Raw genomic sequence first — 15,126 nt, 5'->3', positions numbered from 1 at the left:
TGCTCAAAAGGTTTCGAGACGCTGCAGTAATTTGTAATGAACTTGAACATTCATGACGCAGCCACAATTATGTTCAATATACCTCGACATCACACGATGAAGGCTGTCTGGTATTCTTGTAAAGGTGGTGTTTTTGCAACGGAATGAATAATTAAACGGCTTTGTTAAATCATTTTAAACAAATAGGATCAGTGATTGGGTTTACTTTTACTGATCAACACATTCACACACACACAATCCTAGGTAACCGGTGCAAACAGCTGCTGCAACGTAAATTAACTACACAACAGCCAACAGGTTTCATTTCTACTGACAAAAATATCAGGAGGGATTATAGAGTAAAAAGGAAAAGCATTTTTTTTTGCAGCGCCGATACTGCCCTGGATTTTGTTCATTTTAAGGGGATCACTGCTACAGTGCACGGCCTAAACCATGTGCCTCGACACATGATGCCATTTGCACCATTTTTCCATCAGTAAATATGAAACCAGACGCTAACAGTGCTTTAGGTTACCTTTCTGGTGTCTGTTAGCTTTGGTTTGGCTGCGTCCTCTTCATCGAGCTTAAAGGATTTCTCCACATTCGTTTCCTTGGTGGGCTGCAAGGGAAGACATTTATTTATTTTTCAGATTAATGTACAATATTCATATTGCTACATACTGCTAGAAATATGAGAAAAACATGAGAATATTCTGCGACATTTGACACTTTCATCATCTTTGACAACGGTCTGGGGAAGAAGAAGCTGACGGACCTCTTGACAAAAGACATCACTGCTCTGAGCGGTCATTCACAGACAGCAGAGGTCAGTGGGAAGATGATTTCCCCTGAGTGGCAATTATCCACATATATTATTGTCAGGAAGAAGCTGTCAAAATGCAAAATAAGAAGTAATAATAGTGATGAGAAAAAAAACAACAAAGGAATAGCTGCAATGCCTCGCGTGTGAATTACATGTCATGGTTCAGGGTTTAATATTGTATTGGCTCAAGCATCGAACTATTTCAAAAGTAATTACATGTGTTCACAGCGCGGTGATTCCCTCGACATTGGATTAGATTATTGTGACGTGCACACACTTGCCAATTTATTAGGTACATTGGTGAAAATGAATCTAATAGAACAGTCCTGCATTAAATCCCCCGTCATGATTGTTCTTAATGTTAAGTTGACGTTGAAACAGCATCAGAAAGGTTGTTATTCAACTGGATGATCATTCTGGAGAATGGCGTTTGTGGTGCTGTTAAACTGTCAAAGTTTATGTTAATAATGCATTAACGCCACTTATCTTTTATCGTGTAATTAACGCACGCACTGTTCTGTTATTATGACCTCAGCCGAGCCGAAAGTGTGCAGAACTTGAAATGCGTTTGTGGTAATATGCACAGTAGTGTCAAAAGTGACAAAAACCAGAGAAGAAGAAAGCAAGCAGAAAAGAAATGAGCGAAACCATCAAGCAACTGGTTAAACTGCGACGGGGACGCATGGACAACTGCATTCTGGACAATATGTGTCCCTGTGTTGGACTGTAATATCCTCTATATACCCTCCACAGGCTCCCAGTATGTTTTAGGATTGATTTTTAAGATGTTAGTGCTTGCTTATAAAGCACTAAAAGGTCTGGCTCCTTCGTATCTCTGTGACCACCCATCCCATTAGTGTCACTTAGGTCTGCTGACCACTGTCTTCTGCTGGTCCCTAGAAGCACTGTCCCTATGCAGCATTATGCAGCAGAGACACTTGTCTCTTTTTCAAATCCCTTCTCAAAACTCATTTTTATTCTTTGGCATTTGACTCCGTTTGCGAGCTGCTCTTTTTTTATCGTGTTTTTGTCTCTTCCTCTTCTTTGTTTTAGCATCAACTGTGTGTTTAAATGACCTTGACTACTCTGCACAGATCTTTTCGTCAACATTTGGTGTCTTTAAATGTGCTTTATAAATAAACTGACACTGACAGTCATTTGCATAAAGCAAACATGTCGGTGACTAACCGGGTATCTATGGAAAGCATGCCATTGATAGCGATTGAAATGTTTTTATCTACTGACAGCCTGATATATGCAGAAAAGCTTATGAAGATTGTCTTGCAATTTGAGGCTGTAAGATCATTTCTCCACAGATGAGTCAGCATTCTGTTGATCTTGCTGTGGAACAGTGGTAAGTGAAGCTATTGAGGTCGCATGCTTAAATCCCCTCTATATCTGCAGCTGTGGTGCCTTGAGCAAGCATGCTCCATGGGTGCCTAGCATGGCTGGGCAATTCTCCACATGTGCTCATTACTCTGAGTATGTTCAAATGGACTCATTCTTTGTACGACTGTTTACTCGCCCATATAACTTTGGTGTCATGGAAGTCCTTCGGAAGATATTTAGATCCAGTGGAGTGCTGCGTATCTCAATATAGTGGGAGTGAATGGGGCACCAAACCACAGCCTCTAAATAACACATTATCTGCCGTGAAACTTGTTCATTTCACCAATATTTTGTTATGACACGCTAGTGCTATTCCCCGTTGAGTCTGGAGTTACCTGTTATCATCATCCAGGGTCTGTAGATTGACCTACTAACCTCTGACCTGGATGATGTCATCTCTGAGCGCCGCACGCACCCGCGACGGTCGGCTTGTTTACCTGTAATCTGCTACTGCTAGTTTTTTGCAACATGGCTGAATATTTTTCCGATTCTGAGGTTGTGGACGACGACGACTTTGTTTATGATGGACGTCCTTACTGTTTTGAGTCAGAGTATACGGATGAGAAGCTTGTTGAAAGGAGGACGCGGAGGCAGAGAGAGGAACAGCTGGCCAAAGAACAACAAACCGCTGCACGTCCGCAAATACATAGTAACTGGTGGTGTTCTTGTGGAAAATGTTCATCTATGACAACAGAGGAGGAATGCCTCTGTTGCTCAGAGTGGGTTAGAACAAGTTTCGCGTCAGATAATGCGTTATTTAGAGGCTGTGTTTCGGTGCCCCATTCACTTCCACTATATGGACAAATGAAGGACTCCAAAAGACACTAAAGTTATATGGGTGAGTAAACGATCGTATTTCATGCCAGAAATAAGGTCCTGGTAGTAAAAAACAGTTACTCTCCTTTAATGAGAGAGAACATCAATAAGGGCTGGAAACCTGCTACCGTTACTTAAACGTTTTCTCACCGAATGTCCTCCGCCAAACTGGGCAGGCAGCCTCCTGCCAGGCATCTTTGGTCTGTTAGCCGTGGGGTGAGAGAGCTTCTCCGAGGTAGACGACAAGTCATCAAAACCCATCAGATCTGGAGAGAGACCAGACGAGAGAGGAAGAGACAGGGAAGGAAAACAACAGGGAATTATTATTATTTAAATGGAGACTCAAACGGCGTCAACAGATGAACCGGCTAATTGAATTTAATTCAATCTGAACGCGTTCTAATTGCTCACCGGTTTATCACCGGCGGTGGAAAATAAGCCATTTAGAACACTCACATTTATAAGTGTGAACTTATGAAGCAGACAAACACAAAGCTGCATTTAGCACAGAACAACCAGACAGACAGTGTGGAGACATTAACAGTCAGATACCATCATCTAAAGGCAAACTGCACTGAGGACTTCCTGGTGTTACAAAACACTTTTAGGGAAGACTTTTTTCTGCTATCATGGCTATATTTACTCAGCTTAATGCCTCATTAACTGCATGTTCTGGTCTTGTGGGCACACATTTTCTAAAGCAGACTTCCCCCTCTGGGATGTGTTAACATTTGATAGCAACAGGCTACAAGTAGAATCATTTAGCCACCAAAAAAAGAACCAAGATGTTTATTTCCTCTCACCCTAGTCAGTTTGCATTTCTTCTTCAGTGAAAAGAAAAGTGCAAATCGTATTACGCCACATGTGTTCCGGTTCGCTCCCTTCACCTCTTTTTTTTCTTTTAAAAAATTTGTGTTGTTTGAAGTCGCATAGAAGGGATCATTGCAAATTTTCTGAAGACTTCAACACTGGTGCTTGGCTTCAGCACTCATGAACTGTGAACTCATACACTGGCAACAATCCTTCGTTAATGATCAAATGGATTGTCGCAATGCAGACCCAGAGTCTTGTTTGTGTTTTCAGATTTTTTTTTAAACCTTCCACTGCAGCAGGGCCTCTAAAAAACCAGAAGCTAGTGTTTATGGATGTACAGGTGGGGCCTAAATGCTGGTTTTTCACTTTAGCCTTTTTACTTTATATAAATCCTTAGTGCTGATAACATTTGTAGTCATTTTGAAGGTCATTACTGCACATGCTTATTCTGTATATTACATTTACACAATTAAAACTGTCTATAATGCACACACTTATATGTAATTCTGTATATATAATGTAATTAGACACTACTGCCATATGCCATCAACCGTGTACACACTGTCCATATTCTGTATGGATCTTCTAAGTCTGTTAACCCTGTGCATTCTGGACACAACAGGCTCCGCGTCAGTACTCTGCAAAAGGACAATAAAGCTGAACCTAATCTAATTTGTTGGTGCAATGATTCTAAACTGCAAAATCAGCCCAGGCGGTACATGGTAACTGCAACAGGCGTCAGTCTGAACCCTGGTCGCAGATCCAGATCCCTGACCTGGAAGTGGGCAGGTTATGGCAGTAGTTTTGTCGCATTTGCCATGGCGACGCTAAACAGAATACTCTGTGCAGCCCAGAGTGTGTAGAGGTGGTTCAGACCTATAAGTACCTGGGTCTACATCTGGCTCACAAACTGGACTGGTTGGCTAACATAGACTCAATGTACAAACAAGGTCAGAGCCGTCTCCACTTCCTCAGTGGCTAAGACCGTTTACTATGCTGTGGTGTGCTGGGAAGGCAGCACTAAGAAGAAGGAGGACACCTCACGGATGGACAAGTTGATAAAGAAGGTGGGCTCTGTGGTAGGGACAGAGCTGGAGTCCCTGACATCAGTGGCAGAGACAAGGACCTTGAAGAAACTCCGGTCCATCATGAACAATGTCCACCAGCCTCTACAGGACACCACAGTCAGGAAGAGAAGCTCGTTCAGTGACAGGCTGCTGTCTCTGTCCTGCTCCATGGACAGGTTGAGGAGGTCATTTGTCCCTCAGGACATAAGACTATACAACGCCTGCCTGTGAGGAACCAACTGGACGGTGGTCATTGTTGCCGATCAATCGATGGCAGATCTATCTATCCATCTATCTATTGTGTAGAAACAATAGCTTGTGACCGCTAACACAACCATGCAAATCTCATCAATCTTTTGCTGTTTTTGTGTTTCTTGTTGCACTAATTCTTTCTAGTGTTTCTACCACTGATACTCCGTTAGGTTAACCACAGTCTTGCACTTTCACTTTTACACAACCAGTCAGATTAATAAAGTATGTGACTTTATGTAAAATCGCTTTAAAAGATGAACGATTAACAGTGACTACAGCGTTTGCAGAGAATGCCTTAATGGCTGTTACTTGTTCATCTTTGAAAGTAATTTCAACGTCAATATCTTTAACAACAGATGTCGGGGCGGACGGATCGCCTCTCCAACAGCAGCCATTTTGGTGTAAACAAATTGGTCTGGCTTCCAGACTACCGCTGCTATGAAGTGTTAACTCTGCTGGAAATTTCACAGAAGAAACAGTGGCTATATTTGAACGTTATTGACAACACTGAAGTCATTCAGTAGAGGACAATGGCCGACGCAGCCAGAAGAAACCGCGCTGTCCACATTGATTCCGGCTTTGATCATCTTTTCTCGCTTGATTGAACAACATCTTGCTTCGCTTCGGCCATGCTTCTGTCCCTCCCGGCAACTTGCGTCATGTGATGTGACGCCACGTGGAGCAAACATGTGCACAAAGAATGTGTTTATTCCCTCCAGAGAGAAACGATCTGATCAAGCATTTACACGGTTATCAGGCTCTAGTATTTTCCTATTAAAATTCCTTCTGGTGGGGTCACATCTGGCCAGACTCTTCTGATTGAGGCGATTATACGAGGCAATGTTATTCTGATTATTAGAGTCATAGTGGTGTTTATGGAAAAGTAGCAAAGGAAAGTAGATTAAGAGTCAACAGAAAAGAAAACAACTAAAAAGACTAAAATAAACCCATGCCATGCTACAGAAAGAAAAACAGGTCTGTTTTCACTAATGAAACAGGGATAGGCTTCAGCAGCTGTTATGAAACAGCACTTTGCACCTGCTCGGTGGTTAACTGCTGCAGTTAGAAAACACTGCCTGTAATTGCAGGAATGATTGAATTTTTATGTTCTATAGCAATGTGTGACACTCTAGCTTGTGGAGAGCTGTGTGGACTTTTAGCACCTCTTCAGCACTTTCACGAAGCATCTGTCACAGACGGAGAGCCCTTGAGAGAAATACTGATAGCTGCAAAGTGTTGATTAAGAGGGTTTTAAGGGTTAATACGAGGGCACGAATATTTCCTCTCATTTCAACAATTATTGAGTTTCATATTCTTCAGAATTGAGTCTGTACTCTGACAGAGTCTGTACTTACCCTGTTCTGAAGACTTCTCTGCCCAGTCTCCAGACAGCGTTTTGTGTTTAGTGGAAAATACTGGCTCGAAGTCGGACTTTGGTCGTGGCGCGGGCACCTCTCCATTGTGCCTGAGAGAGAAAAATAACGATAGAAAAGGGAAAAAGTTGACTGGATGTATGGCTAGTCAGACTCAATTCACAGCAGGATATGAGTCTGGTAATACACCAGCTGATTTCATTATTGGGGATGCTTCAGCTGATGCAGAGAAAAGATCCTAAAACCACCCAAATGACAAAAAAGATTCCTTGATATGAGGAGATAGAAATAAGTCTTGTATCAGAATACCAAGCATTATGTCTGACGAATATCAGCCATTGCTTATCTTCTACTAATTCCACCCCCATAGTAAAGCATGGTGGTGGCAGCATCATGCTTTAGGGGGATTCTCAACATTAAAGAGTGGTTAGAAGTTTTTTCAATCAATTTTTATGTTTGCTTTTAACAAAATGCCTTTTCTTAAGAACGCATTCACGCGACTTAACACAAATATCCAAGAACTGGGACTTTTGGAAGTTTAGACAGATGGACAAACAGATTGGATGGAGGTACAGGACCGAGGAATGAACCGAGATGTACTTACTTGAGGTTTGGCGAGGGAGCGAGAGGCTTGTCGGGCCTCTTGGGCGCGATGCCTCCTGCTCTGGGTTTCCCTGGAAGGGGGACTGGCTTCTTGGGCGGGACCACGGGTGCTGCAGGCTTGGAAGGTTTGGGATCTGGTACGGGTTTGTCAGCTAAAACTGAGAAAGGAGAGTCAAGAGGGGAGACATGAAGAGGGAAGATGGACCAGTACGGGGTAAAACCAAGACATACTGACACCAACATCGCAATGTACGTAGTAACTAAGGATGACATATGGAAAGTACGACTGTATCTTTGTTGTGGTTTTCAATTATTAAATCATGCATTTCAGACTTTTTTTCCAGTCAACAGACTAAGATAAATATAGGACTAACAACTGTGCAGACACAAATGGGACTGAACCTGCAACTGCAGCTCTATAACCGTTAACGCTTGCATTGTGAAGTCTAAACTCTAAAAACACTCTTTAACACTTTAACTGTCAGTATTCTGCGCAAACAAAGGTTATTTCCTCCCAAATATGCAGCTTTTGGAGTTTCATAACTGCAGACATTATAACACTTTGGCTTGAGCCTGAGCCTACGATGTCAACGGCTTGTTCAGGTTGCTCTTTGCATTTAGATACCACTTTACTGCTGACACACTTAACAGCAGCACTGAAGACTGAATGCTGACCGCTTCTCCCTGAACACAACCGTTTCCATTAAAATCATCGTTCTGCTGGGAAAGTTTCTTTGTTCATTCTCAGCAATTTAAGGTTCCGTTGCTATTGATGTCCATAGTAACTACATATGTTCAGGTCATGCTGTCAGACATCAGAAGGGAGGGAAAACAGTGACTTGATTGTCCTTCATGTCTGCTAACTGTTAAGAAAAATGGTTTAAACGCCATCACCTGTATTGTATGATGGGGTATTTTATGACATTTAGAAGGATGGAGAAAACGGAAACCAGAGTGTTTTCTGGAGGAGTGCTTGACACAGTTACAGTGTGAAAGAGTGTTTATCAGCCGGGCCCATCGTACTGAACTTAACTAAGCCTTGTGGGGTTCTGAGAAAAGATGCCTCGCTTGTCGGAGAACCTCCCTGGCAACAGTCTGACTGAAGCAAACACTTATGTGAGGAAGAAGCATGCAGAGGCAGCGGGATGAGAAAGCAAATGAGCCAAAAGGTGCCAGTTCCACAAAGGCAGTAAGAAAAAAGTCGCAGAGACGCAAACTGGTGGAAATGAGGCCGATTTCTGAATTGACGACATGAGGGGGAAAAAAAAAAAAAAAGTTGTTAGCCATGAGACGGAGTGGGTCCATGCATCTGCACTTTGTGACTCATGTTTTTGACACAACAGAAACGCTGAAAGCAGAGATGGGACGCAAAATCTGCGTGCCAACATCTCAACCCTGCAAGCTCTGCGGTGCAGAGGAGGGGAAATAACACATACTTGAAAAGCGTTTGCAAAAGTGGCGAAAAACTGCTGCCTCTGTGCCTCAGAGTAAACGCTCTAAACACTAATACTGCATCTTGTTTTTTTTGTTGTTTCTTGTTCTTATTCAGTAAATAGCATCTAGTTTGCCTCTTTTGTTACAACTTTAACATCACTGCCACATCTTTAAATAGGAGAAACTAGAGCACTTTAACTTTTAACTACAGGCCGTCCTCATCGCAGGCATCGTGAAAGCACAGGTGTACTAGTGATGGCTCCATTTTGGCTCACTCTCACGGCTGTGTACTATTTATACAGTGTACAGTACGCCACGGCAAATCACGGTAATTATTTCTGTGCAGTTCGTGGAAATACATGTAGGGCTATTTAACGGAGTGAAGCTCGGGAACAGGAACACGGCAAAAAAAAACAAAACAAGAAAAACATTATTTGACAGATCAAATTTACAGCTGCTGTGAAAAGATCTTTTCCTTTGTGTATGCAAGGTATGACGGATTGATGTGATTGGCTCATGGAGGATTAATTTCTCCTGCTGCAGTGCCTTGACTGAAAAACGTGCCTGATGTGAACCATGTCTCGCACAAAAGAGCTCTCAGAAGACCTACGATGAAGAATTGTTGGCTTGCACGAAGCTGGAAAGGGTCACAAAGGTATCTCTAAAAGCCTTGATGTTCATGTGTCCATGGTAAGACAGATTGTCTACAAAAAAGGTTCAAGTCCAGTTGCCTTTTTTGGATATACCATGACCTGGATGACTGAGAACCTTCACAGACATAAGACATATTGTCTACAAATGGAGAAAGTTCAGCGCTGTTGCTACTCTCCCTAGACGTGGTCATCCGGTAAAGATAACTCAATGAGGTGAAGAAGAATCCAAGAGTGTCAGTTAAAGACTTTCTCTGGCACATGCTAACGTTTTTGTTGACAAATCTACAATAAGTAAAACATTTAACAAGAATGGAGTTCATAGGAGGACACCACGGAGGAAGCCACTGCTGTCCAAAAAAAACCCCCATTGCTGCATGTTTGAAGTTTGCAAAAGAACATCTAGATGTTCTACAGCACTACCGGCAAACTATTCTGTAGATGACACCAAATTGAGTTGTTTGGAAGGAACACACAACGCTATGTGTGGAGAAAAAATGGCACAACTGTGAAATATGATGGAGGGGGCATCATGATTTGGGGCTGCTTTGCTGCCTCAGGGCCTGGACGGACTGTCATCATTGACGGAAAAATGAATCCCCAAGTTTATCAAGACGTTTTGCAGGAAAACTTAAAACCATGTGTCCGCCAACTGAACATCTAAGACCATCTGTCCCTAACTGAAGCTCAACGGGCGATGGGTGACGCAACAGGACAACGACTCAAAGCTGAGAAGCAAATCAACAACAGAACGGCTTCAACGGAAGAGAATACGCCTTCTGGAGTGGCCCGGTCAAGAGTACTGACCTCAACCCGACTGAGATGCTGTGACATGACCTCAATAGAGGAATATTGCTGAGCTGAAATTGTTTTTGTAAAGAGGAGTGGTCCAGAATTGCTCCTGACCGTTGTGTAGGTCTGATCTGCAACTACGGAAAATGTTTGGTTGAGGTCATTGCTGCCAAAGGAGGGTCAACCAGTTATTAAACCCAAAGGCTGACACACCTTTTCCACCCTGCACCATGTTGTTTACATGCTGTGTCCAATAAAAACATGAAAACATATAATTTTTTTTGTGAGTTTGTCTATAGTTGTGACTTAGATGAAGAGATTTTATCACCAATTTATGCAGAAACCGAAGTAATTCCAAAGGTATCACATACTTTTTCTCATAACTGTATATACCTTCTGCTTTTATTAAAATTAAGTATTTTTATTATTTAAATACCGAGCGTATAATTAATATACACTCATATCATTATCACTGATTTTTATATTTTTATATTCTATGGTTATATTTTGCAGCAGAGCATTTTAATATAGAGTTATAAAGCTCTGAAATGCCACACCAAAGCTTCTCTGATGCCTCTTGGACACACACATCCTGCTCATTTTATGTGTGCAAGACAGAAACTGCATCGACAGCACAAGGTTCCCCAGACGGAGCGCGCCTCAACCTGTGATGGGGTTGCATCATTAAAACAAGCGCCGTTTAATGCCTCCTGCCGTCGCAGATCAGCCACCACCGATGTCAAAACATCAGGCAGTCTGTTCATGTTCATGTTCAACGCATGATTTGTTTATCAGTCCATGATTATTGACTAGCACAGTTAAATATCCTGAGAAAGAAAAGATATGTCAAAAATATATGTACAAATATAAATATCTCAGCAAATTCATCCAAAATATTAAAAGATATAAAATAGATGACTTTAATATTAGTACTAATTGGCCAAATGCCTGGAGAAAGAGTAAAATATGAGATGTCATTGATAATTCAGCTTCATTTTAAGTGTGCCGCGCCAATAATCATTCATCTTGAGAGGCAGAACACAAAAATATTGGACGGAAAATGCTTTGCCTAATAAAATAAATCAATTAAATTTAATTCAGCAATTCCGTTTGGTTTCTGAATGTTCAAAAATAAATGTAAAAATGAATCTCTGAAGCTCGGGGGGAAAAAGGGAAAGAACGGACAACTGACTGATGACGGAAAATAACTTTTGTCGGGCTGCTTTTATAAAAGATTTGTCTTTTGTTTATTTTTCTCCACTTGCTAAAATGTGAGTCTTGAGCAACTGTGGATTGAAGCCTCGTTCTTTTGGTTATCTTTCCATTCACTAACAGATTGTCACTACCCAAAGATGTAAACTGGTAGCAGGTAGTTCACAGCTCCTGTAGGTGCATTCAGCCATCTCATCTTCCTCAGAGGTGCAGAGCAAGTTTAGCTCTTGTGGAGGTTTTGTGTAAGCTAACGTTCTGCGCTTTAAACTCACATTTACGCAATAACACACCTTGGAACCCAGTTATTCTGTTCTCAAAGCAGCTTCTCTAGAACGGAAAACCCCAAAACAGCAACGGAGTCAAGGCTAAGAGGAAGAAACCCAACAGCGTCTTGAGTAAGAGAGTCTGCGCTGCCAAATTTAGACAGAAAAGTCGTAGCGGTGAATGTGAAGGCCTGGCAGGATGAGATGGGAGAAGGTAAAGGTAGATAGGAAGGTGGGAGAATCCTACTGCACCTCTGTCTTCTGTCCTGATGAGATGAGGCTTCTTGTCGGCGCTGGGGACCTCTGGCTTGGGAGCTGAGGAACGAAACATGGCCCACATTCAGTCACCTTGTCCGTCTGACCCGACTGGTTCAAGACTCGGCAAACAATGAGGAGGAACACACTTTCACAAGAACAATCCCACTAATGAAACCACAGCTCTCTGACTGAGACACAAACACACACACACACACACACACACACACACACACACACACACAGAGAGAAAAGCACACACCCCCCTCTACCAGACACTGATAGACAGACTTGTTTCTGTGATGTATACTTCCTCTTTTTAGCTCCGTCCGCCAAACGACTACATCACATGGCGGTTTTGTATGGCTGAATGCAACAGACTCGTACACATAAAAAGATTCTCAACGCAGGAAGTCAACACATATTCCCTGATGACTCAGAAAACAGATGTACGCGCCATCAAGATGCAGCGCAGTGCAGGGGCCGAGGGCTATGAATGCAAACTCCGTGTTACTTCCTGTGCAGACAGGAAAGACAACCACGCAAGTGCGCATTTTGCAAACTATAGACGCTGGCGGCTGATAACAAGCATGAGTGCTTTTATGGTTAAACCGAACCGCTGCGAAGAAAAAGGCCAGTGTAGACTTTGTTGACTTGTTTGGCAAGAGCGAACAAAAGAGGAAGTACTTTTTTTACTTTTTATTTGGGCGTCTGGACGTTACACCAGCTCTGCTTAAAGCATTACCAAAGATCTCCATTTTTAAAACTTCGAAAACCAGCAGAATAACATTAGATGCTGTCGGACTAACTGAAGGTTGCTTAAGTCGTTGTCTTAATAAAGCAACTCGGTCTTTCAGTTCCCCTCTGCCGTTCCTGTGCTGATAGCAGATATGAGCTTTGCTTAGAGGTGTAAGACATCGTGCTGATAAGGTAGAAGAGGTGGCAGCTTTTTTTTTTTTTTATTTAAAAAGGGTTTCCCAGAAAGTCCTCATACCTTCCCGTCGTACACCGCTGTCTGTGACTCGGGTATAATCCTAACCAGGGGTCGCGTTAACCGAATATTTTCTGTCACTGACGGAATAATTTGAAGGCCATCCGTCATTTTGACAGATTGCAATTCACACGCTGACCACTTGGTGGCGAGTGACCTCATTAATCGGCTCTTGTCTCTCATCGCAGTTTGCGTTCCAGACATCGCGGAACTTTTGTCGGTGCACGATTTCCTGGCACACGTCAGAGCTCGGCTAACCATGGCTAACGGCTACCAAAATGGAATTTGCATACCACCGAAGCACTTCAACGCTACGGTACCGTCTAAGAGCCGTTTACGCTAGCAGTCCCGTTCCGAGTACGGACAAAACGTGTCGGCAGCCGAACCTTTTTTTTTTTTTTTGTTACCATTTAAAGTCAATACTGTTCTGAAAAAAGTACTTAAAAAAAAAATTTAAGTGACGGGTAAAAATTGATTATGACGGGATTTTTATGACCTTGTCAGTCAAAATGACCGACAACGAAAAAGTCTAGCGCAACCTCTGATCCTAACCCTCACTAAAGGTTGGCTCCTCTGCTCTGAAGTGGAATCGGAGGGACTTAGCCTCCTAGCTAATAGTAGCTCTTCTGGTTACGCCTTTGATTGACACATACATGCATGTATATCAAGTTATTTTTCCTTCATGCAGGCGCAGAATGCATTGCCACCTGGAAGTTAAGTCAAGTAGTCTCAGTGGTGTGTTAAAATGCAACTTTGTCACCAAGACACAAGCAACACGAAGCGACAATTCTGATGTCACTTTGGTGTGACCTCACCTGACCTGATTTGCAGAAATCTCTTTCTAGACTCATGTTTTTGGGGTATTTTTACTAACCTAATGGGAGTACATAATGGTGTCCTGTTATACTTTGATATTCAATCCATTCTGATTGCGTATAAGGTATTTTATTCCGTAAAGAGACTAAAGTAACTTGCTAAAACCCCGGTAAGCGGACTTTGTCATAGACCCCACCAAGGAAGCTTTGCCCTTCTTCACTTCTTGAAGGTGGGAGTACAAGGTGTGATTTTGTCTCAAAATGAAAGCAGCCCACTGAGAGACATCCGAGGCAGAAATTGTTTTCTGCCACCGCCGACTTGAAAGCACTGAATGAGACGCAGTGTACGAAGTGCTCCTCACCTGTGCTTTTTGACGGCGGAGGTGGTTTCTTCGGTTTCAGAGAGGAAGACTAAAAGAGAGAGAATAAAATAGGTCAGAGAGAAATCAAAGAAGAACACGACACAACAACGTACTACGCTGGTATCTAGCCATGCCCAAAAACAGACACCACCACCATACAGAGGGAAGGGAAAAGGAACAATAAATTAGGTTTGGTCTAAATGAGGAAAATCTAATTTGTCGTCTTTAGTTCTGTTAAATTGTGAATCCCATTTCTACTGCGTTACTTGACTCTGAAATAAACACACACTGTGCATTTTTTTAGAGTTTGCGTCATTTTTTTTTTCTCCCCCCAAATGAGCGTCCAGTGACAGTCCAATATGTTAATGGACTTATGACATTGACTTCAGTGACGCTGACCAGCCTGTACACCAGCCTTCCTTCCATCCTCATTACTTACTTTGACAAAATAGCTCTCAGTTGAATCTTATTTAGAGAAATTCCACAGTTACATTTTATTATTTCATTGTTTGCAGGGAGATTGCACTAGTCAGACAACACGGCAGCTAACAGAAAAGAGTGTGCATGCTAAGAGCAGACTGGAATTTGAAGACGGCTCAAACTCTTCCAGCAAGTCAGCTGCTTTGTCTTTGTAGTCTATCTCATTTGTGCACCCATACCCCATGACAGGGTACTATCTGCTGACCTTTTTAGGTCTAGTCATATCATGGATGGGGCTGTTTTTCCCAATAGCTGAATGCCTTCTTGGTCTGAAACAACGGTTCTGACGTTTTCTAGTCTGGTGTTTAACTACACTGTAACTGCTCTTGTAGTGAATGGAACGCCATAGTATTAACATTGTATAAGAAACCCGGGGTGTTCCTCAAGGTTCCATCCTTGGGCTTCTTGTATTCCACATTTACTTGCTTGAGATAGCACTGAACACAACAAAATGTTTTATACTCACATTATTACTGTACTTAACCATGATTTTTATTCTCCTGCTTTATCTTTACTCTGGCTTATTTTAAACTTCTTTCATATTTTATCGTTTTAAATACTGTTTATGTCGCTTTCGGTTTCTTTTACATCGGAAAGCCACCGGGGTACTGAATGCATTTGACACTGTGCAAAGACAAGCAGGCAGCGATGGGTGCTACTTTAAAATACTTCTACAGATATCTGCAAACTCACACAGACATACACTATATTACCAAAAGTATTCGCTCACCTGCCTTTACTCATTCTATGAACTGAA

General features: G+C 42.2%; 1 protein-coding gene across 2 annotated transcripts in view; it reads right to left on the bottom strand.

The window, feature by feature from the left end:
- cd2ap (CD2-associated protein) overlaps positions 1-15,126 on the bottom strand; it is a 75,309-nt gene that overhangs the window by 13,726 nt on the left and 46,457 nt on the right. For both annotated transcript variants that reach the window (XM_084559799.1, XM_084559798.1), the window contains 6 exons: positions 13,890-13,938; positions 11,719-11,781; positions 7,117-7,273; positions 6,495-6,604; positions 3,158-3,273; positions 515-598 (listed from right to left, as the gene is read on the bottom strand). In XM_084559799.1, the coding sequence (XP_084415925.1) occupies positions 515-598; positions 3,158-3,273; positions 6,495-6,604; positions 7,117-7,273; positions 11,719-11,781; positions 13,890-13,938 (579 nt within the window). The remainder of the gene's footprint in view (positions 1-514; positions 599-3,157; positions 3,274-6,494; positions 6,605-7,116; positions 7,274-11,718; positions 11,782-13,889; positions 13,939-15,126) is intronic.

The sequence above is a fragment of the Chelon labrosus genome, assembly GCF_963514085.1.
Source record: "Chelon labrosus genome assembly, chromosome: 14".
NCBI classification, from domain to species: Eukaryota; Metazoa; Chordata; class Actinopteri; order Mugiliformes; family Mugilidae; genus Chelon; species Chelon labrosus.
The sequence above is the reverse complement of the archived record's forward strand: the minus strand, read 5'-3'. Positions and strand labels throughout refer to the sequence as shown.